Source organism: Podarcis gaigeae (genome assembly GCF_964106915.1).
Source record: "Podarcis gaigeae genome assembly, chromosome: 3".
Classification (NCBI taxonomy): Eukaryota; Metazoa; Chordata; class Lepidosauria; order Squamata; family Lacertidae; genus Podarcis; species Podarcis gaigeae.
Window position 1 is genome coordinate 42,906,513 of NC_139680.1, and position 23,530 is coordinate 42,930,042.

A 23,530-nucleotide genomic window follows, 5' to 3' on the forward strand; every position below is an offset into this window, starting at 1 on the left:
AGATGTCTTCTGAATGTCAGGTAGTTGTTTATCTCTTTGACATCTGGTGACAGGGCATTCCACAGGGCGGGCGCCACCACCGAGATGTTTTATATTATTGGTATTTAAGCCAAAAGAAAGCTGAACTTCATGTACAGCTGCAATCCAAGCATGTTTAGAATTATTACTTCCCATTATTGCCAGGATAGGCGCATTTTAGCCAATATATATTTCTTAAAGTGAGTCAATCAGCCCATTAAAATTCACTGTCATAAACACATGTTGCAATAAACTGAGCAATAAAGAAGCATCCTCCTAGAATGGGGATTTAGAAAGGATTGATTTCATTTGTTTGAATGATGAATGGCAATATATATTAAGCCTGTAAGAACTTGACTGATTCCAGGTGGAAACAGTTTAGACTTAGTAGGTGATTTGCTCCCAGAAGAGCGCTGCTAAATAAGATGTTTATAAATATGATACATTAGCAGTTAAAAAATATTTGTTGCCATGTCAAAACATCCTACACTCTGCTCCCGCTGCCACAGCGATACTTCCTCTGGTGTTGTCCCCTTTGCTTGCCCTATTTCTTTTTATATTGAAGGTATATCTGTTCTCATGTCCAAGTAGGTCTATGCTGGCAGAGGACCAATGTCCCCTCTGGCTGCCACTGCCTTTCTAACATTGCAGAGGCGCTGGAGGATCATTTTAGGCCTTAAAAACCTGAATTCTGCAACCCATCAACACCCTTCTGGAAATTTAACTTCTGCATGAATGTGCCAGTATGTTAATAGTCTTTCAAATTAGATGCAAAACATGCTGGGGGGGGGGAATAGATAGATGACACTTCTGGGATAACAGTGGCTGACATTTGGTCTGGGATAGCTTCTGTAGTTGGCTATTAACCAAACTTTTCTGATAGGGAATGTTCATAAACTGTCCAAACTTGTGAGGTTAAGTAGGCAGGAAGTTCTGGGAACAGTGAGAAACTAGGGGACCACAGCTCATACAGACTGTAAAGACAATAGGATGAATAGGGTGGTGGTCTCAACAAGGGAACATGTGACAAAAGGTAGGCTAGGAAGAACTGAGAGGTGAGGGGGATATGAATATTAATTTGACACAATCAGTCAAATCCTTGGTATAAAACTCTTGCGGGTATTTACATGCAATCTAAACTGCTACTGGTTGGTTTCAATCAGCAATCAATTGTATTTCAGCCACTCTTCATTTGACTTCAGCAGGCTCAAGACATCCTTGGGGACAGAAGCAGGCACTTCTATTTTAAACATACACACACCAAAAGCTTTTTGCTATGAACAGATTAAGCCATGCACAGCTAAATACTTAATGAGACTTGTGAGGGCTGCATTAAACTTGATCTCCCGGCCCTTATGACCCCAACAGATGGTAGTTCTGGTAGACCAATGGAAAGTTGCAGAACTTCATACACCCACCAGCATAAACATACAGATGTTTATTTGATGCAATACTTTTGATAAAAATACACTTGACTCCTGGAAGACAAACCTGATCAGACTTAAGTATACACTTGCCAGCGTTTCTTCAAAGTCCTGAAACAATACAGATTCTCACTAGTATCTTTCAATGCTGATTCTTTTCTGTGTTTGTGTTATGTTTAATGTTGTGGTACCTGAATACGAGAGATGTGAAAATTGCGTATAAATACAGCTATACATAAATTTTCACAAACCACTCTATATGTCTCTTATCTATCTTCATTCAGGTACCACAACAGTAAACATAATATTGACCCAAGAGCCTAGCCCAGAAATAACCTTTTTTTAACCTCTGTCCCTTGTGGTTGAACAATGCCCTGTATCGAGTGACTTCTAGGAAAAGAGGTAGGATTAGGTTTCGGTGTTGACACTCGGCTCAGGTTAAACCCTATATATACACCTGAGCAACAACGCTTGGGTAGCTTAAGCAGCGCGCGGCGGCGGAGACGGGAGCTGTTTTTCCTTTTAGAACTATTCGCGGAGCGTTAAAGAAAAACGACTACTTTTCCCAGCAAGCTCTGCGAAAGAAAGTCCCGGCCTGGGCTGCTAACCGAGGCTATATAAGCCCCTCAGGCGGCGCGGGTTTCAGACATTTGCCGGTGGCTGTCGTGGTTGCGAAGCCGGTGGCGGCTCTTTCCCTTCTAACGCTGCAGCGCGCCGTTGTTGTTCCCGTTTATTCTCCCTTAGAACGAGCTCCTTTCCGATGAGGCCGAACGAGGCGTCCGAGGCGCCCGCTTTGGCGGCGCGCCTGGAGGAGCTGAAGCGCCGGGCGGCCGAGTGCATCGAGGCGTCGTCGGAGCGGCTGGCCGAGCTGAGCCGCGAGATCTGGAGCCGGCCGGAGCTGGCTTACGAGGAGCGCCAGGCGCACGACGCCCTCGCCCGCTTCTTCGCCGACCTGGCCCCGGGGTCCTCGCCGGCCGGCGCTTGGCTGGTGCAGCGCAGCTACAAGCTGGAGACGGCCTTGCGGGCGGACTGGCAGTGGGGCGTCGAGGGAGACGCCGCCGGGGCTGCTCCTACCGCCGCCGAGGACGGGCAGAAGGCGCCCCTCCGTCTGGGCTTCTTGTGCGAGTACGACGCCCTGCCGGGCATCGGCCACGCCTGCGGCCACAACCTCATCGCCGAAGTGGGCGCCGCCGCCGCGCTGGGCCTGAAGGGCGCCCTGGAGAGCCTCCGCCCGAGCGGAGCCGCCGACGGACTGTCCCGCCACGTCCCCGCCGTCAAGGTGCAGGGTGGGTGGGGGGAGAGGGAGAGAAGCTGCGCCCCGCATCTCCTGCCTTCAACCCACAACCTTTCAGAGCCCCCTTTTTTTCTTTCCTTTTTTGTGGGGTGGGCTCGCTGGGACGCTGCTGCAGTTATCAACATGTCCATTCTTTGCGTCTTGTTTTCGCAAAGTGCCCTAGAAAGATCTCTGGAGGTGTACAGTACTGTATATGCAACTTGTAAACCTATGGGTAAATAAAGAAAGACCCTCCCGTAAAGAGAGTGCCACGTCGCACCCCGGGATGCTTTGGTATTTTGCTGCTCTTCCTGACCCACATGTCACCTTTGCTTTCAGGTCACCGTGTTGGGCACCCCTGCCGAAGAAGACGGAGGAGGCAAAATCGACTTGATCAAAGCCGGGGCTTTTGATGGTCTGGACGTTGTTTTCATGGCCCATCCATCCCAAGAAGATGCAGCATATTTGCCCGACGTAGCAGAACATGAGTGAGTAAACTGGAATGGGAGGCGTTGTTTACTTGGCCATTGTAACAAGCCTTTCACTTTTGATCCACTTTTGAGTTACTCGCTTGGCTTTCCAAAGGGCACTTGGAACAATTTATGTAACGTTCTGCTGCTGTTTCTAATAAACCGCTAATGAGCACGTGGTGCTTGTGTGGAGCTGTCAAGCGAAACAAGTTTCTACTTCAATTAACTTGTATTACGTGAGGTTTGAGTTTTTATACCATAACCGTTAATTCATTATCCTAAAGGGCCCCAGTAAGAAAGGAAGGCTGGGTGGCATCATGAAACAGCTGCCAAGGCCTCTTGTGCCAAAGGTCCTGTTCTTTCTCACTATGCTGTCCAGAAGAAGCTCACCCACAATTCTCCTACATACTTTTCCTCTTAGCTGTGCACTGGGGTAAGTTGGGGTGATGTGTGAGGAAGATATGAGGACCTCCAAAGCCAACCTGCTCCCAGTAACCAGTCCTTCAGTATGGGTGATGGAGTCCATGCACAGAACACAGGTCCATTGGTCTATCTAGCTCGCCTTGCACTACCTGGAGATGCAGGGGATTGAACCTGCAATTTCCTGAATGCAAAGCAGATGCTGTGCCACTGAGTTACTTCCCACCCTCCTTAAGCTATATCCTACCCAGTGATCTGCCAGCAAGTTTTAGTTCCAGAACGTCTACTCTCTACATGTTTTTTACTCCCCTGGTTGTTGGGAGGAGGGGGCAGATAGAGCCTCCATCTAGAGTTGGTCCTAAGATCTTCAGTTATTGACCTTATTCTATATATTTACAATTATATGCACATTCTGAGTAAAGTATTGCATGCAAAATTATGTCACTTATGTCACTTTGTAGTGAATTACAGCAGGGCTTCATTTTCAGGGACTTTTACATATTTGAAACATAACTTTATTCAACATCATCTTATTCAAGTTGCCTAATGAGCTTCTGTTTTGCAATGATTTTTTAATTTAGCTCAAGGTATAAATTTCATTTCCTGATGTGTGATAGCGTTCATGAAACTGCCAACTTTATTGGAATAGGAGATGCTGCAGTTTAACAAACACCCTTCCACCCACAATTTGTTTTACTCTTTATACACATTTGTTAATATATTTGAACAGAACCATTATTTGGACTAGAGTTGGTGCTGGTTGTTTTTGAAGTCATTCTGTTTAGTTGGAAGCAATTCTGGTTATACAATATTTCTTCATGTGATTATTAAAGGAGTTTGTTTCAGCTGATCTCATTACCAAACATCTCCAGAAATTAGATCTGGTGTTTGCCTGAAATGTAGACCTAAATGTCTTGTGACTCAAAGCTGTACAGTGGAGTGTTAAAAACTTTTATATTTCCTTTCACATTTCTGCAAAGATGACCACACATAGACATATTAAGAACAAGTAGAACTGATGTTCGGCTGTATACAATTAAGATTGTATATAGAATTGAATACAGTGGTACCTCTGCTTACGAACTTAATTCTTTCTGGAGGTCCACTCTCAACTCGAAACCGTTCTTAACCTGAGGCGCGCTTTCACTAATGGGGCCTCTGGAGCGCGATTTCTGCTCACATCCCGGGGCAAAGTTTGCAACCAGGAGACCTACTTCCAGGATAGCAGAGCTTGTAACCCAAAGTGTTCGCAAGGAGGACGGTTCGTAACCAGAGGTGTTACTGTGCATTGTGCTTTTCTTAAAAGTTTCTGGCAGTTAACACACCAACCCAGAAATGCAGAGTGCCCCATTCCTCTTGGTATTCTGTTTTTTGACTGCCTTTCTGCCATAGTGAAGTTCACACTCAGGGTATGATGGCTATGTTGACATCTCAGTAGCCTTCCGTATCAGGAAAGCAGTGGTGTGTTGCAGATATTGCAATGACAAACAAGGTATATTTGTAAAAAAAAAAATTCCTTTGCAAAAGTTGTGATTTTCACCCCAATTTGGGTTTTTTTTGTTTTTTTTAATAGAAAGGCTCATCTTAAGCCACTCAGGGCACCTTTTGTGATTGAAGAGCAGGATAAAAATGCTTTAAATAAATAAAAGGTGTGGCTTCATTTCACCACCTAGCTCTCATTGGATCACTAGTAAATATTACAAGCTTCAAGTGCCTTTCCTCATCATTGTTAGAGATGGCTTTCCATTTTTGAAGCGAGCTGACCAGCACAGATGATTTCTTGTGACTAGAGGTGGAAGAACACTTCCTCACTTCTTTTGAAAACCACACAACATCTTTATAGAGACTAAGATGAGATTCCTTCCCCCCTCGACCCCCAGTATGTGTGGTAGGGATGTTATCCCTTCATAGAAATTTAGTACAGTTTTTTCAGTTTTATCTTGACTTAATCTTCCTTTGTTCTTCATATTGAACAGAATGGGCACAAAATCTAATGCCAGAAGCTATGAGCTTTATAATTAATTGTGGTCTCATGTAACAGATTGCTTTAGATCAGTACTAATTCTAATTCTAATGTTTTCACGTCTTCTTCTGCAGGTGATTCATCAAGTAAAAACACAGCCCTTTGAATTGTCTCCATTTGCAGAACATAATCTTTTTTTCCCTCCCTGGATGCAGTACACCTGGTGCTTGATCCTCTACTCCTGCACAGTAATAGCAGGATTAGCGGGAAGGGAGGTGGTGGACATCAGTATATGAAGACCAACTGGAAACAGAGCTCTGTTGAAAGTGTTTACTTTCAGATGCTTTTTGTATTCTTAGCTTCCATATCCCTGCACATACCAAAACAACTAGTAGGAAAGTTCTACGCATTTACTTCTCAAAATTGCCATTGTAGTAATAGGGATATGTTATTTTTGATACATGGGGCAGTATTGAACTTACAGTACAGTACTGAATTATTGCTTAGAAGTTCAGAGCTCGTTTGAGATTTCCAAGAGAGAATTGTACAAAGCAAGTTTTTGAATGCTACTCATTTTAGGAATTTATACCCCACCTTTTGCATCCATCTCAAACTGGCTAACACAATTTTTAAAACGTAGCAGCAAATAAAATTGAGTCAGAAAATAACACTTAAAGCAGTGATCCAATTAAAAGGGTGGTGTGTATCATAACAGGCCACCAAATGCCATTAGCATTCCAAGCAGATAGAACAGATTTGCCCAAATTGTAATGATGAACAGTTGAACATATCTAAGATGAGAGTTCCAGCACTGAAAAGGCACTTCTCCCACTAGTCACTCACCTAACTTCAGGACGCACAGAGAAAGGCCTTTGACAAATAATTGATGGATTCTATCTTAGTTCTTGGGCCAGGCTACCTTAAGTATTTTTACCCAGTTTTCTGTTGAAAAGGCTTCCAGAGCAGATGACATAAGATCAGTAGCAAGATGACCTGCTCACAGGCATGCAGTCTGAAAGACAGTGATATTCAGTGATAGTCATAATATGCTGTAGATCCACTGACAGCAATGGATTTTAGCCCGTTTTAATGGGTCTGGTCTAAGTATGGCTTAGTTGGGTATTACTCACAGCACAGAAGGGAAAAGAGGAGGCATAGGGAGGGAAGAGGAAAACAAGCAAACTTGGCTACCAATTTTTGCCAATACATCATACCTCGGTGAGAGGAGCTGTAGGATTTCATGATTAGTATTTCTATGTTCAACAGCAGTGTTGAATCAACATTTCCAGCTGCTCTCAATAGACTAATAGTATAAACCTTTTAACTATATATGCATAAGGATGGAAAAGCACTGGCATTCTGAGCTTAACAACAGTATTCCCTATGATTCAGTTGGGACAGAAGTATGATTCTCTTGTTTCTCTTATCTATAGCATTTATGCTGCTTCTCTATCCTACTTTATATAACTTATGCTACTGAACTCCATAGCCTGGCATGACCCTGAAAGGCTGGGCTGTCTTCGGATATAGCTTTATATGTTGCACCTAGCATGTATTGCTGGGGTTATGTTTGGGTCCTGTTGGAAGTGGATAGTGCTGATACACAGCATATCCACATTTATTTAACAATGTTTTTATAACACTTGATTCTAGGAAAACCTCAGCAACAAATATTTGCACTCTGGAAAACTGTTTGCTGAATTCTTCATAGTTTTTGGTTGGGAAATGTGTCAAGTTTGTCTTCACACAGGACATTACAAACTGCTGTCTTTACCTTTGGCTTTTGTGTTTGTCCTAACCTTTTCGTTATAATTTCTGTCAAGTTTTATTAAACACATATCAGTGTATTTTTTAACAAAGTCTGCACAGTCTCCAAGCTTGGCTGCAGGCAAAGAAGAATAGGTTTGCAGCAGAATAACTCACACACCTAGATGATAAATCATGCTTTGAAAATGAAGCCATGTAAGCAAAAGCCTATGCAAGGGTCCCGTGTAATGCGGGACGTTTGGGATTGTTTGCTCACAGTTCATAGTGTGCTTAATACCTGTTTCTAATTAATGATTTTTATTACTAAGCCTCAGGTAGTCATCTTACCTAAGTGTAACTCAAGTTTCCCAAGTTTAGAATAAAGTCATCAGGTGTACATATTTAGACTCTCGAGTAGTTGCAATTTGTTGCAGCTGGTTTCATATCTAGGAAGAATATGATATATGCCAGAATATGATAGATAACCAGTATGGTATTGTGGTTAGAGTGCCAAATCTTCACTTGGCTGTGAAGCTCACCAACTCAGCATAACCTATCACTCAGGGTTGTTGTGAGGGTCGTCTGGAGAGAGAGAAACACCTACATCCCTTTGAGCTCCTTTGAGGACAGGTGGGATATAAATGTAGTAAATACATACATACATAAATACAAGAGGACACTTACTAATCTTTTGATCCCAGCAGGTTTTATAGGTCAAAGTTATCTAGTTCCTTGAACTCTAAATTTTTCATGCTAATTTTTTAACATTGCTTTTAAAAATTCAGGTCTGTCTTAGTTGTGATTAAATTTTAATTTAGGATTATGTTGGTTTGAACACAGTTCTTTTTTATGAAAATAAACAAGGCAAGGTTTTTAAATTTGTCAGAGATACTGCAATCTGTATAATGCAATTCAGTGGCAGAGCTGGCCATCACCTAATCTTTTTAAATTTAGAAAATACAGTGGTGTTTTTGTTTTTTTTAAGAAAAGGTAGAAAACACTGCAGCAGTTATTCAATATTATTGCTAATAGTAAAGCATCTGTTGTGTTCTGTAAATTCTTTCATCCTGACAAACCAAATGGTTCTGGCTAAGGCAGCTCAGAATGCATCGAGCTCCTCCATTGAGAAGGGTTCCCCCCATTCAGTGGATGAACCATGTATAAATAAACATGTGTACTTCCTTCTCATGAAATGCTTGAATTGTTCTCTATTTGGAAAGGATCTCTGGATGAGGACAACTGTGTTGGGTATTGTAATTGAGGGGAGGTGGTGAACTGAGTTGTCAGGAAATCTTACACCAGTTGAATGTAGTTTGTTATTTGCTTCACGCCTTTTGAAAATGTCTGTTTTCTTAGTTGATTTGTTAAGATATTTCTCTACCAGACACAATTTATTTCTGTCTAATATACTAATATTCTTTATTTCCACAGAAGTTATTTCCTGTCTTGTATGTACCTATTTCAGTACAAGTGGTCCATATAAATGTCAGACTTGGTTTTGTGATGACAAAGATCAGCTTTGAGTATCAAAGCTCTGTATTGAATACCTCCTACTCTCAAAACATGTTGGTCTGTTTTTCCAGCAATTATCTTTATAGAGGATTGAGGTTAAAAAAAATCAAACCCCTATATTATAGCATAGACCTTTACCTCATTAGAACTTAAGTTCGTTGAATGAATCCAAAGGGATATTTTTCCTTTCAAAAAGTGTTTAAAAACCAGTGATGGCTTTTATTTCCTAGTGTGACTGTGAAATACTATGGAAAAGCTTCTCATGCTGCTGCTTACCCTTGGGAAGGAGTAAATGCATTAGATGCTGCTGTTCTTGCATACAACAATCTGTCAGTTTTAAGACAGCAAATGAAACCAACATGGAGAGTTCATGGTGAGATGTTCATTAAATCTTATGTCCAGCAAGTAATACATCAGGCACTGTTTTATAATGTATCTGACATGTTAACATTAAAATGAAAATGGCTGTTCATGTGTTTAGTTTTCTGATAAATGTTCAAACTGTTGGTAAAGTTGAAAGTTCTTTAAGAGCTATACAACTTTGGTATGGATATGTTCACTTAATAGACTTTGGTCATGTTTTCCCAAAACAATATGTCAGGGTTGTTTGCTTAAGAAACCATATTGCGTGAGCTGCATGCTGGTGTATGCAGCCCATAGGTAATTGAACCCATATAGCAAGATGTCTGAAGTTTGGATTGTGATTTGTTTCACCCTAACAAGCTATGTTTACTTAGTTAGTTGTTGGCAAATCCTCGCTTGTTAGGGAGAACAAACCATGAACCCAAGTTTGGATGTTCTAAGCTGATTTTATCTGCTCATACCAGGGGTGGAGTGAAGTGAGAGCAGTCAGGCTCCATGTATGGTTTAATTAGCCAAGGTTAATGAACGTTCATCAGATGGTGATTGGTGTTAAGGTTGAGTATTATGATGGCAGACACCTGCAATAATGTGTACTGTAACGGCGAGTCTTCACACATTTGTTTTCCCCCAAATGTGGGTTATCATACCCTGGCAGTTGGTGCAGCTCTCTATTTCTCCTTCCATCTTTTTTATGCTTTGGGGATGCTTATAGGATCTGCTCCTCACCCTTAGTCAGAGGTTAGAATGCATGCTGTGCTAATCTTGTGTCATCCAGTTGTGTAAAGCATACAAGTTACATACTCATAAGTGTCTGTAACACAAGCTCTGCAGTTCATGCAACTGATACATTTGTTAGTGGAGTCCTGGAAGAGGTGGTGGTTATATAATTGAATGCTCAAATAGCGTTCCAGTTTAGTTTTTCTATTAAGTGCTAGTTAACTATATATAGGGATTATTGTGAGGATGAGGCACAGTTTTGTAAGCTGCAAGGCTGAAGTGCTATGGTCGACACTTGAGTTTTAGCATGTAGTCTACTGTTTGTCTATACCTGACCATAATAATATGGGTCTAACTGTAGAAGGATTTCTAGTTTATACAATATCGTTTAAAAATATGTGGCAACTAATCTAGACAGCTAACCAAAGGGATCAAATTAGCCATAAACACTTGGAATTCATTAACTTGACTGAAGTTAGTTAATAGTGAAAAGGTTTGGTTTCCATCTGCATGGTAAAGTAACTATTGTTCTAAAAGCCCAATAGGCCCATCAGGCAGTTTTGACCAATCCACAGCTATCTATCCTACACCTCTGGTCCTACCCATGAGGTCAGGTGTGAGGCAGGTAAGTTGCACCTGGGCCACAGAGGAGATTAGAGGCACTGCTGATGTGTGTTGGGCTGACACTTTGAAACCCTGACTGTCAGCTGATTATCAGGCCTTCAAAGCATAGCCCCAACAATCAGCTTTGATCAGCTTCACTCAGGAGTTCCCCATTGGATACCTCTCCACCCTATTGGATAAGCCCTCATCCAGAAGCACCCTTATGATTTATGTTGCTGTTTGATTTCCAAAGCAATGGTGTTAATACCTTCCAGATAGAATTATGGGTCACTGTTGTAGTACTTCTGAATACTGCATAAAAAAATATTCTCAGTGGAATATTCCCCCTCACCCCATATAAACTAAAATGTAAAAGGTTTTGAGCAACTTGTCATCCATAATACTTTCAATTTAAAGTAACATGGTCTTTCTGACTTGTTACTTTTTCTCGTTTCCTCCCATCAAATTTCTGCCCTTGTTAATGTTTATCTGTACTAGAGCTATCAAATAAGAATAGCAAATTGAAAAGAGTGAGGCAAAGTTCATCTGTTAGTGATGATAAGAAAGGAATGGTATGTCTTCTTGCATTCCCAATTTGTTTTTGTTTTTTTGTGATGTGCCCTTCATAGCTCGTAGTTCCTGGTTAAACTGGTTGGAGTAGCTCTACTTCTTTTTAACTCCCCCCCCCCCCATAGGCAAGGTTACCTTGCTGGTCAACATTTAGTTTTTTATGTGGTCATGAAAGCTAATAGTAATTAGTTTTCTTTGCACAAAACCATTAAATTATTGAAAGCATTTGTGGCCCAGGCAGCACTGCAAGTGATTTGCTGCTTTTCAAGTGATAATTTCCCATTAAAATACTCCTAGCATGTGCATGGTTTAAATCTTACACATTTTTGTATAATGGGCCTTCTTGCTCTTGTGAGCATAGGTACCTTATTGAGGCCAAATTGGATTATACCACCAGTATCAGAAAAACACTGTGCACTGCCCTGTCTACATCTTCCCAGCTAGTTTGTGCAGAAACACGTGAGAATGGGATTATACCAGCAGTTATTATACTTCGTTTTTCTATAGCCTGTTTATCAACCATATATAGAGATAGCATCTCAAAAGTCTTGTACATATTGAAACTTAGTCAAAGTGTGCATATTGATGCCACAGCATGGTGCAAGCATGGGCTTGCTCTTTAGAATAATACTTAGAATAATACATTTTGGGATAACCTGTGCTTGTAGGAACTTTGTTGAATCTTAGTGGAAGCAAAGACAGCAACTAGTTTTGCTACACATGGATGGCATTCTCGGGAGCTCTCTTGAGTGTTGCCTCTCACCTGTGAGCCAGCCAGTTTTTGCTTAAAGTTAAACCTTTCTATTTCTGTACACTAACTTTGATTTGCTTCATACAACTGTTGCATAATGTAAAAGTGATTCTTGGAGCAGGGAAGCTTGCCAGTTTTATGTACATGGCCTAATAAAATTTAGATGGTTTATAGTGGTTTCAACTGGAACTTTACTTGAGCTGTTAAGTGATAATTATCATACTTGGAGTAGAATGATTGAAATCAATGGATTTCAATGGGTCTATTGAGTATGATGAATGTCAGCTATTACCTATTGTGCGTTAGATCTGGGCCAACAGGAAAGCAAACAACACAGTTGCTTTTGATACAGAACCTTCTCTGATCTAAAACCTGTTTCTACCATTTGATGACGCTGCACCTTGATAGCACTCTAGTCTCTTTGTAACAACATTTGAAGAAGGAAAGTGCATATATGGGCAGACAAAGGGTGACACTGTTTATATTATCCAGGGTGGAAAAGATGGTGTTCTGGAATTTTGTCCCCCTTACCTATTTCAAATGCTCGCACAAAAAATGCTCCTTAAAATGGATACTGTTTAAGAGTTTGAAATATTTCCCTTTCTCTTGGTCAGCTCATGGGCAGCTGATGTTGTGTAACCCACTACTTTAGTATTCTTCCACCATGCACTACGTGGGGGGGGGGGAGGCAGAAAAAAGATGTTAGGAGGTGTACTGTTCAAAACTGATGCCTAACCTGGTTAAGCAAAGTTGAATTATGCCACAAAAACATGTTAAATTGTTCAGCTTTAATTTATACTTTAGTCTTTTCCCCAGAGGTTAGAATATGAAAGGGATGTTTTTACGCCTTGACTTCTGGTCTAGTAAATATATTCAGCCTCTGTGTTACTGCTCCATTAATCCCCCTTGTTCCAATGCCATCCAATTTTATTTCATCCTGAAAGACAACAGATGAATAACTGAGAAGAATGTGAATGCAAATCTTTGTGGGGTTTTTATTGAAATCAAATAAAATTTCAAGACACAAGATTTTCCCCCCCTAAAACAAAGCAAGAAAACATGTTTTGTTCCCAACATCTGCTGGAGAGTTGGCTCAGGTGCAGAAATTAGTTTGGCTTTCCTGTTTTAGCCAGAAGCCTCAGAAACCTACTATTCAAAGTTCTGATTTCAGTAACACAGTTCTTCCTTCTTTTAGGTATAATAAAGAATGGAGGTGTGAAACCTAATATCATCCCTTCTTATGCTGAATTAGAATTTTACTTGCGTGCTCCTTCATTAAAAGAACTCTCCATCCTGACAGAAAAAGCAGAGAACTGCTTTAAATCTGCAGCCCTGGCCACAGGGTGTGAAGTAAGGTTCATAAAGATTTATTTTGCTTTTAAGTGACAATGTGAGCTGACTAATAATGATAATATTATTTGTTCCCCACCTGTCTGACTGTTGCCCCAGCCACTCTCTGGATGACTTCTTGGCCAAACCACCCATGACCTACTGAGTGATTTTAGTTGAAAGAAGCATAACATCTACATGTCAGCCTACCCTCTGACAGTTTCCCCCTATAGTTGTGGCTCCAAGCAGGCTAGATTGGGGTGATTAGGCCTGTCAAGATGTTTGAAATGGTCCGGTCACCTCTGTCTTTCTCTCATTGCAGTGCTTGGAGAAAAAGTTTCAGCTCAGTGCTGTAATGGGCATGAATGTGTTTCCATATGTATGTATGTGTGTGTATGTACCGGTAAGTGGTGGTCTGTGTGTGGTGAGAGCAGGGTGTGCTTGGCCATGACCACAACTGGCATGTGGCCCTCAGAGGATTGGCCTCAACCCTCAGGCTGAAAAGGTTTATCCATCTCTGAACTAAAACCCTGATCCCGTTGAACTAACTTCTCAGCATAGCTGATATTTTGGACTTAACTGAGGGTATTGCCTCAACTTTGTCAAGTCTTGGTTCTCAAAAGTGCAAACATGCCCGAGTAAGAGCGACCTTTCACATGCTTTTAAATACACAAGGACTCAGCATTGGGCTGTTTTTCTTTTCTTTTTCTTTTTTTAAAAAAGCTTCCTTTCTCACTGAACAGTTTCTAGGTACTTTTCCTTCTTTGGTATTTTCTTTAAATCATAAAAGTAGTGAGGAGCCTAAGGGGATTAACCCTGCTTCTAAAGCTTCTACTTCAAAGTAATTCCCAACCAGAGCTCACTTCCATATTCAGTTGGAACTCCCTTCCAAGAATTTACACAATCTTGGCTGTGTGTTTTTTTCCATTTGGCATCTTTGGAAGCTGACATTCCACATTTCTAATTTATCCTGTTTTGCAAGAAGCTTGCAGTTGTCTAAGGGCAGGAAGCAGAAAATTGCTTGCTTGTTCTAGGAGATAATGCCACATTCATGCTTCGTATAAATAGGATGTGAAATGCCGAAGAAAGCTAATTAGTTCCTAAAAGTGTAATCCTTTGCATGTTTACTTTGAAGTCAGCCACACTGTGAATTGCAGCTTGTTCTCAGGTAAGTATGTTTCAGATTTCAGCCAAACACTAAGTCCTATGCATTTTTGAGAGTAAGCCCCTTTGAGTTCAGTGGGACTGACCTCTGAGTAAGACAAATAGGATTGAGTTGGAGGCCCTTTGGTTTAGACTTCATCTGGTATTTTTGTGTCAAAGCAAATGAATATTTTTCTTCTCTAGATGGAATTAAAAGGTGGTGCAAATGATTACTACAACGTGCTTCCTAACAAGAGCCTGGAAAAAGCTTACATTGAGAATGGGAAGAAACTTGGCATGGAGTTCATCCCAGAAGATAACTTGACTGGGTTGTCAGGTAATAAATAATAAAACATCCAATAAAACATTTATCAGGTTGGCTTTTACTCCTTTTCTATCCATTTCTGGTTTGTTTGTCAGCCTGGAAAATACATTTATACATCTTTTAAGAATTTCCCAACAATTGGGAAGGGTGATCAGTTTTTATATTTTAGAGTATCAGAATGTGTATTGCTAGGTGAATGCAGAAATACATTTGAAGGGGATTTGAATTTGGTAAGGGAAAATGTAATGGGTCTGTTCTGAAACTTCAATCACATACTTTATCATAAACTTATTTTCTTGTAATACTCTTAGCATTTTGTTCAACTTGATCCATGAAGTAAGGACAGGTTGAGTTAAATGGGCAGTAAACAGTGCTGCCGTGGTTTTGCCATTCCATGGTATCTGTTCATCATCAAAAACCAACTTAGGATGTAGAGTTCAAGGGCAGTGGATACCCTACTGTCTATCAACATGCAAGGGATATGATTGGTAGTCTCTAAGTTAAACTACCGTAGATTCCAGCAGATTAGGCGACTGGGCGTATTAGACAACCCCCCCAAATTGGCAGCTGCAATTTGGGGATTTGTTTTATAAGCCCAGTTGCCTAATACGTTGGGCAGCAACAGGGGGCAGGCTCAGCCACCCGCTGCTGCTGCTTCCAAAGCAGCAGCGGGGGGGCGGGCTCCGCGCCGGACAGCTTTCTCCCAGCATGGAGCTGAGCCCGCCTCCCGCTGCAGGTGTCTTGGAGCCACTGCAGCGGGGGGCTCTGCTCTGCGCCACCCATACCTGGCGTATAAGGCGACCCCCGACTTTGGAGAAGATTTTCCAGGGTTCAAAAGTCGCCTTATACGTCGGAATCTACGGTATTATTTCAGGACTGCTCGATCTTGATACTGCAGAAAGGAAAAACCCAGTTTATGTGCATGCTACTTATGTATATCACTTTTTCTCCAGAACTGTCTCCCCCCCCCCCTTTAAGAGTGATGCCTTTTTCCATTTATGTGAGGAATTGTTGAACTAAACTAAATTCTCTCAACCAAAACCTCCATTCTGCTGTTGGAATCATTTCTGCATTCTGTTTATTTCAACTTGGCAAAGTGAAACATTTATGTTTGGGAGATGCCTAATGTACTTGAAAAATTGTGAAATTGGCCTGATTCTGCATCTTATCATTTATCAACTTTCATTGCTAATCCCAAAATATTTATTTTACACCTAAAAAAACCCACAACCTGTTGCCTTTGTCTGTGTTATGTGCTCTTTTCTCTGTCATACTTTCTCATGCCGTGGGACAGGAGCTGCACAGATTTTTTTTCATTTCACTTCGTTTCCAGTGCCTTTAGTTACCTCCATATCACTGTCTTTGTCCAATTCTACAGTTTTGCAGTCAATAAATAAATAACTTTGTGATCCTGACATTTGGAACAGTATAATAATGCAAGATGAACAAATGTGCCTAGTTGCACTGTTCCAATTGTAAGCTGCTTTCTTAGTTTGAGATCTGAATTATTATATTGCTGCAGAGCATGCATAGCTAAGCAGTACTTACATATATGACCCTTTGGTAGCCTGATCTGATACATTTAAAACTACCTTTTCCTAGGTTCTACTGATTTTGGGAATGTTACCTTTGTGGTTCCTGGGATTCATCCTTATTTTTATATTGGGTCTGATGCGCTAAACCATACTGAGCAATACACAACAGCTGCAGGTTAGTGAGTTGTGTGTGTGTGTATACATGTATTCCTCCTGCCCCCCCCCCACCAAAAAATATACAAGAACACTAAGATGGAAATTACATTGAGTTAAAGGTTTTCCCCAGCTGGCCTATGCTTAGTGCAGCTGAATGGAACATTAAATTGTTCTGGACTGGAATTAATGTGTCTTACCTATGTTTCTGTGATTATTCTTACTAGGTCTTGGACATTTGTGTACTGTGTTCCTAGGAATAGTCAGTAATAAATATTTATTTGTTTATTTGCAAAAATTCTAAGTTGTCCTTTACCATATGGTCCCTGAGTGGGTTATAATATAATATACTGTACAATAATAAGATAAAATTGCAATGACAAATAAAACTGTTCTAGCCAGCACTTCAGTGGTTAAAATTTTCAGAGGGTGTTTGCTCACACTTCTCTTGAAGTCTGTGCTACACTATTCCAAAAGTCTTGGCTTTTTTATTGCAGCTGAAGCAACTGGAAATCTTGATGCCTTGCTAGCTGACTAACACTAGCAAGAGCAAGCACAGGTCTCTCAATGTGCTGCTGACTTAAATCAATCTTTATAGGGTTTTTTGTTTTTTTAATAAGCTAACCTAACCTGGTGGTCAGGTGTGGATAACTTGTTGAAATCTCTTATGCAGATATGCATCTTAAGATCCAGCGATACTCCTACTATGAGAAGTATGTTTGTGGCAGAAATTATGAGAGGGTAGTGAAGAAACTAGAAATGTCCACATTTGGGCATATTCACAAGAAGCAATAACTTCAGGCTTACAATGAGCCTGAATTTCTTGTATGAAACACATATTTATGCTAGATGCACTGAAATTGAAAGGTGTGCATTTTAATACAGGAAAAGAAAACAAAGCTACTTAGGAGAAGACAATATCTTTTTATTCCCAGGGTAATTCAAATTGAATTGTTTTGGAAGGGGAAATGGCCTTTACAAATCCCTTCAGTTATGGTATAGCTATACAGTAAATCCCTTCAGTCTTGAATGTGCTGCCTAGCTCTTGGTAAGACCTGCTCCTGTGGCCATTTCTGAAGGCAGCAGACCAGCTTAAATTTACTTTAAAAATGGTGGGTTGTTTCTCTTTGATCCAGCAGGCGCTTCTGTTCAGAATGAGGAGGGAATTGGTTTTGCCAGTCCCTCCCTCCCAATGCAGCCCCCTACCACCACCTCTTTATTGATCCCTTCTGTTCTCATTTGTGGATTTAATTCTTCCTAGGGTCAGAAGAAGCTCAGTTCTATGCCTTGCGAACAGCGAAAGCTTTGGCAATGACTGCTTTGGATGTTGTTTTCAAGCCAGATCTGCTGGAAAAAGTCAGAGAAGACTTCAGACTGGTGAAACTCAAAGAGGAAGGTTACTTGAATATCCCTGAAAATGGAAAGGTGTCTGGTCTTGGTATTGGAGCAGCATGTGCATCACGTTGAAATAGTACAGCATATTACAAATCTAAACACGAAAGAATGTCAAATTTTTTCCCTTGGAATTCTAGGAAATGTTTAATAGCTGGAAAGATGCTTGATATTTTAAGTGGTGCAACTAAGCGACCTCAGAGTACTTTTAAAATATTGCTATTGTCTGATATCATGTAGTGGTCTTAATTTGGCAGACAAAATGAGTGATTTCTCTGCAGTGATTGAAAATGTGCTGAATATTGCAGCTTTGCATATTTTTGGAAAAACTTTTTAAATGCTATTTACTCTGGTTGGAAAGGAATGTTGGGTTGTCTTCATAGCAGCTGTTCTCTTGCCAAGGAATAGTGAGAAGTGTTGCATGTTTAGCTTATTGTATGCAGAACCAAATGCAATCCACCAGGACAGGCTTAGTATGCTTCATAAATCTATATGTATTTGAACTGAAGATACCAAAGGTTAGGTGATGGTTGTTCAAGATGTGCCTAGACTTTAACATTAGAATGGTTTTTCACTCAGTATCTCACGGTCTTTGGTAGCTCAACACTTGAACATACCACACTTTCCTCTTTTGGCCATCTAAATTTTTCTAGAAGGACTATCCTTGTAATCACTTGATGTTTATAGGTGGGCTCCTGACTTCTTGTTCTGCACAATTTCCAAACGCTGTGTATCCTTTAGTAGTTTTGTGCATAGTATAGAATTATACAGCATACAGATACACCAGAAGAAAATAACTTTATAAATGAGTGTCCAGGAATAGCTTTTAAAATGAAACCCAAAACTGAGTTTATTGTGAAAATTCTTCCTATTTGACACAAATTAAGCAATCACATTGAAGGAGAAGTTAAAGCAGTAGGTAGGGGGTTTGTTTGTTTTTAAGGGTACTGTACAGAATCAAAGAAATACTTGTGCAAACCTGGTACATGAACCCTGCTTTACTGTCTTATTTATGCATAGCTGCATTTTGAAAATGAATGGCTCCAGTCCATTAATGTAGCTGCTGTACAAAGTAGATTGGTAGAACTTATGTTTCAAATTCATTTTCCTTTCTGAAATAGAATTGTCTATAATTTTGTCAGTTTCGCCACCAGTTAATCCCCAGGACCCAAGATGTGTACATTGATGACAGAGATGAGTTGAGGAAAGGGGTGATGAATCCTATGGATGTTCGAGTTGATACCCAAGTATTTTGGGTGAGCCTCAAATGCATTTGTAAAGGCTAAATGTTGCCATTGTGAGTTGGGTCAGCAGTAGTGGACTGTTTGGGGGGCTCGTATGTTGTCTTTCGAGGCAGAGAAAATAGATGTTCTTTTTTCTTCTGCGGAACAAGCAAAAGATGGTGAGAATGTGAATTCTTGGGGCCTTTGGCAGGTAAAAGGTACTTCTCCTGTAGGAGAGGAATGTGATTCTGTATGGGTTGCCTCTGCCCCTCTCTCCACTGGTAGGAAGGAAAACTTTTTTAGAGAATATACCTGGGGCAGGGACAATCTCCTATCTCCATTTCCTGCCAACTCCACTGCAGATCATCAGTCAGCTGCCCAAGGTATAGCAAAAGAGAAGTGGCAGGAACTCTTGGAAGGGATTTTCCTTTGTTCTTTGTTCTATTCCTACTGGAGTAGCTGGACCAGGCATTCGGAGGCATTTTAGACAACTCACAAGTACTAACTTGTGTGGTGTACTGGTTAAGAGTGGTATACTTGTAATCTGGTGAACCAGGTTTGCTTCCCCGCTCCTCCACATGCAGCTGCTGGGTGACCTTGGGCTAGTCACACTTCTTTGAAGTGTCTCAGCCTCACTCACCTCACAGAGTGTTTGTTGTGGGGGAGGAAGGGAAAGGAGAATGTTAGCTGCTTTGAGACTCCTTTGGGTAGTGATAAAGCGGGATATCAAATCCAAACTCCTCCTCCTCTTCTAACTAGGCTGACTAGATTATTCTTTGCCTATGATAAGATCAGCTGTCTTCTAATCGAGCTGGTCTTTGTATTTGGCATATATTAATCTACACACCAAAATTGACTTGAAGTACAATCCTTTGCATGTCTATGCAGAAGTGACTCCCATTCAGTTCAATGGGGTTTACTCCCAGGAAAATGCTGCAGGATTGTAGCCATAATTATGTGACACACCACTGCCTAAGCTGCATTAGTAGTATCATAACGCACCACTGCCTGTTACTTAAACTAATAGTAGATAAACATATCTTATGCTGAAAGAAAATACTAATTTCCTGTCCTCTTAAGCATAATGTGAAATTTCCTTTGTAAGTGTTGTAGGGAGCAAACTCTGCACAGAATTTTGTATTCTAGAACAATATAAATGCTGTCTTTATGCCCGCTTGTTTGCCTAAACAATATTCTCTTTGAGGGTCAAATACTTCCATTATTATATTATTATTATTTTTTTGTCTTGTGTTTCTTCTCAATTTTTACCTGTAAGTTGGTCCAGTAAAAAAGGCTATTCACATTTTGCTGAGTTGGTTACAAAAGTTCTACTGGTTTAAATGAATATATTACATTATTTTTATTCATAAACAGAAAGAATTGTAGCAAGTTTAGCAGAACTTAAGGTAAATGCATTTCTGACTGAAGCGCACACATGCTCAAATGCACAAATCTATCTAGGGAGAAACAGAGGTGTATATTTTGTACATCACCTGTAGAAACTGTTCTGAAGACAACATTTTGAGCTGCACATTTGAATGTTGGAATGTTTTGCAGCAAATTAACATCCATTAGCAAGCACTGGAAGACCGTGTTAGGAAATTAACCACAGCACTTATTTTTTCCCCACCACCACCAGTGCTGTAAGAAGAGAAGCAGTTTTCTTTTTACCAACGTACAGCTGTTTCCCCAAATGTTGCACTGTCCTAACTTGACAGGGAACAGAAATCATACACAGCTGAATCGTGGGCAAGTTAGTAGGCATAGCAAATTTCAGTATGCATAACTGTATCAAACTTATGCTTCAATACTTTGATCCTGTTAACAGTTGGGTCAACTTCAAAAGAAAATATTAATCTTACCATGCTGTATTTAGTATTTCAACTTCTTTCATTCAATTAAACACAGTTTTTGCAATAACTCTTCACCTTTTCAGAAGAGGGGGAAAGGCTCTGGAAGGTTGTTTTTCCCTCCAGTAAGCAAGGGCAAGTTGTCCTCAGTGGGATTTGGAGCTGATCAGTACTTGCACTGAAAGGATCAGTGTCTCTTAAGGGTCTTGTTATGTCTCCTCATTCAACTGTGTAAGCTTTGCTTCTGAAAACATTAGTACCAAAGGTGAACTCGATATTTTATTGAGCTCAGGGTTATTTCTGCTCCAACCATATAGCTGTGCAAGTTGCTGCCTAAGCAGGATGCGAGCAAGATACATTGACTGGCTTCTATTTTCTTGGAGAATGCTGCATATTTCTGATAGTCTTTTAAAAACCTGGCAAAGACTCCTATTATAGCTTCATAACTTGCTAAAATTGCAAACTCAAAAGGGTTGGATCCTGGCGTGCCACTTGACATGAACAGACTGGAACTAACCCAAAGGTTGCAAGACAGCATGGTTAATGTTGTTATGGACCCATTGGTCTTGGATTGTTGTTCTGAGTGTTCTGTAATGAAAACTTGCTTAGGTGGCAACCGCTGAACAGTGTCATGGGCATTATTTCAATATTTTGCTTACTATTCCAAACTTGATTCCTTAGCAGAGGCCTACTTTGCAAGGAGATTTTGGCTGAGATTTTTAGTGGTAGAAGCCATCCCAACCATACTGTATTCCTTATCTGAACATGAAAGAAAAGAGGGAAATTGATTTATTGTGAATTCCTGTGTTCCTTGCATGGTTTTTAATATCACAGTTTTAATTTTGTTTTTTGTTTTTAAATATATGCATAAATGTTATTTGACAGATCAAACAGCTGGAATCTTGCTACTATCCTGGGAGAGTACAATTTACCTTTTTTCTGTTTACAAAGCACAATCCAGTGAGAAAAAACAATCAAGCTATAAGCCACATGGATTGCGCAGCAGTTGCTTTAAAGCTCAAGTGTCAGGAAAAGATCTAGTCAAAGCATAAGGCTACCTGGGTTTCCGGCCAGTCCCATGATCATTGACGATTATTCTTCATAGCCCTCCGGGGGCTGCAAGGAAGTTCAGGCAGGGGAAGGAGAAGATTTATGCAATTGTATTAAATTATAGTAATTTTGTTTGATTTGTAATAATTTGGAAAATGATAAAAATAATACGATAAACATAAGGCTACCTGGAACCATTTATGCAGCCCCACTCTCATAAGAAGACTCTCATATTAAAAGGGTCTTCTTGAATGCGAGGCTATCCATGTGCAGCATTAGCATGCCATGCCAGCAACCAATGATCAGAGAGGAAGTGCTTTGCATAGGCCTCTTGCACGGATCATTGCTGCGTGGAGCACCTGTAGGGATATACGATTTCCATGTGACCATGTGGCATGCTGAAATTGTGGGTTAGAGACTGTATCTGAGGTGGTTGAACTTTATGTCTTTTCTTTGTAAGATCAGACGGGTTGGTGTTTGATTTCTTTTGTGTGCGGGTGAGTTGTTAAGGCAGTAAGTCCCATTGGTTTATAATTTCAGAACGCCTTGTCCAGTAATATTAGTTTTGTTAGTATGCCATTGTTTATTTCTGTTAATAACGCTGGGGCTTTCTTTACAGTTCTGATTCAGCAGTTATGCAGTGATTCTGTATGCCAGGTTGGACAGACTTTTTGCCAAGTAAGCCATAAGTAAAGTCTGAAGCGTGAGTGCCATTTTTGTATATTCCACAGGACGTATACAGCTCCCCCTTACTAGGAGGTGGCTTTTCGTCTAATGTACCAAACTAGATAGTGTGCGCTTCATCACTAGTGCCATTTGTGGCCTCTTACACAATGCACTGCTAAATCCTAGGGTTTTGCACTTTTGCTGTAACCTGAATTAACAAGAAAAGGCAACTTTTTCACTGCTTCCTTAAATAGAATGCAACTTTACAATAGACAACAATTATTCTTGGATCTTAAGTAGGACAAGGACACCAGACAAACATTTTAGTCAACATTACTTTTAGGCTGCAAAGCTGTTGTAAAGGCATATTTGCTTTTTAGTGTCTTGGCTATTGCTGCTGCACCAAATCTTGTATGCTGTTGAATCTATATATTCAGTTTTGAAGAATGAAGAGCCTGCAACAGCAGGTTGGTAAAAATGTATATGTAGCTGGGATGGTGAATTTACTTGAACAAATGTAACGGCAAACATGCACAAGTATATCTCAAGAGTTGGTGGTTTTCTTTTTTTTATATCTTCTAAGGGTTATCTTTGCAAGTGTAATGTTTTGCAGTGAATTCAGGTATTTGAGGAAAAGATACATTCAGGGGCTGAAGCAGCTTCCTGTGCCATCTGTACACAGAATGTTTTGTTTGAATAAAAACTTGAGCTACACTATAAACTATTGCTATAAAAGTACTTTTGCTAAACGTGTTTTATGATTTTCTAGTGAGCCACTGTTGATGCTATCACTTGGTTTTGTACATTCAGCTTTCTTGGTATGCTGTGTGTAAGTACATTCTGGATTGTAAGAATAAAATTGACTTGCACATTATATTGTGTTTCTCAGGTATATCCTAATAAACAAATACGCTACTTAAACATAGGAAGAGCCTGGTTAAAGTTAACGAAGACTGCTCATTGTGATAGTTTGGCTGAAGCTGAGAAATTGAGTCCCAGAGAATGCAAAACTATAGGAACTTTAAGGGACAAAA

The 23,530-nt window shown here is 40.3% G+C and overlaps 1 protein-coding gene and 1 long non-coding RNA gene across 2 annotated transcripts in view; both read left to right on the top strand.

The window, feature by feature from the left end:
• Positions 1-23,530, top strand: part of LOC310840838 — a 387,462-nt gene that overhangs the window by 266,404 nt on the left and 97,528 nt on the right. The gene's annotated exons all lie outside the window — the stretch shown is intronic.
• PM20D2 (peptidase M20 domain containing 2) lies at positions 1,602-23,370 on the top strand. Its single transcript, XM_083730542.1, has 7 exons — positions 1,602-2,721; positions 3,055-3,203; positions 9,057-9,199; positions 13,026-13,180; positions 14,507-14,639; positions 16,230-16,337; positions 17,577-23,370. The coding sequence occupies exons 1-7, from the start codon at positions 2,203-2,205 to the stop codon at positions 17,780-17,782; spliced, it is 1,413 nt and encodes a 470-aa protein (XP_083586668.1). The 5' UTR covers positions 1,602-2,202; the 3' UTR covers positions 17,783-23,370.

Bases quoted from the DNA above. Each gene is read 5' to 3' on its own strand.
- PM20D2 (XM_083730542.1), top strand. From the start codon at position 2,203: ATGAGGCCGAACGAGGCGTCCGAGGCGCCCGCTTTGGCGGCGCGCCTG. The intron at 13,181-14,506 runs GTAAGGTTCATA...TTTCTTCTCTAG, and splicing joins CCCTGGCCACAGGGTGTGAA to ATGGAATTAAAAGGTGGTGC. The intron at 16,338-17,576 runs GTTAGTGAGTTG...AATTCTTCCTAG, and splicing joins GCAATACACAACAGCTGCAG to GGTCAGAAGAAGCTCAGTTC.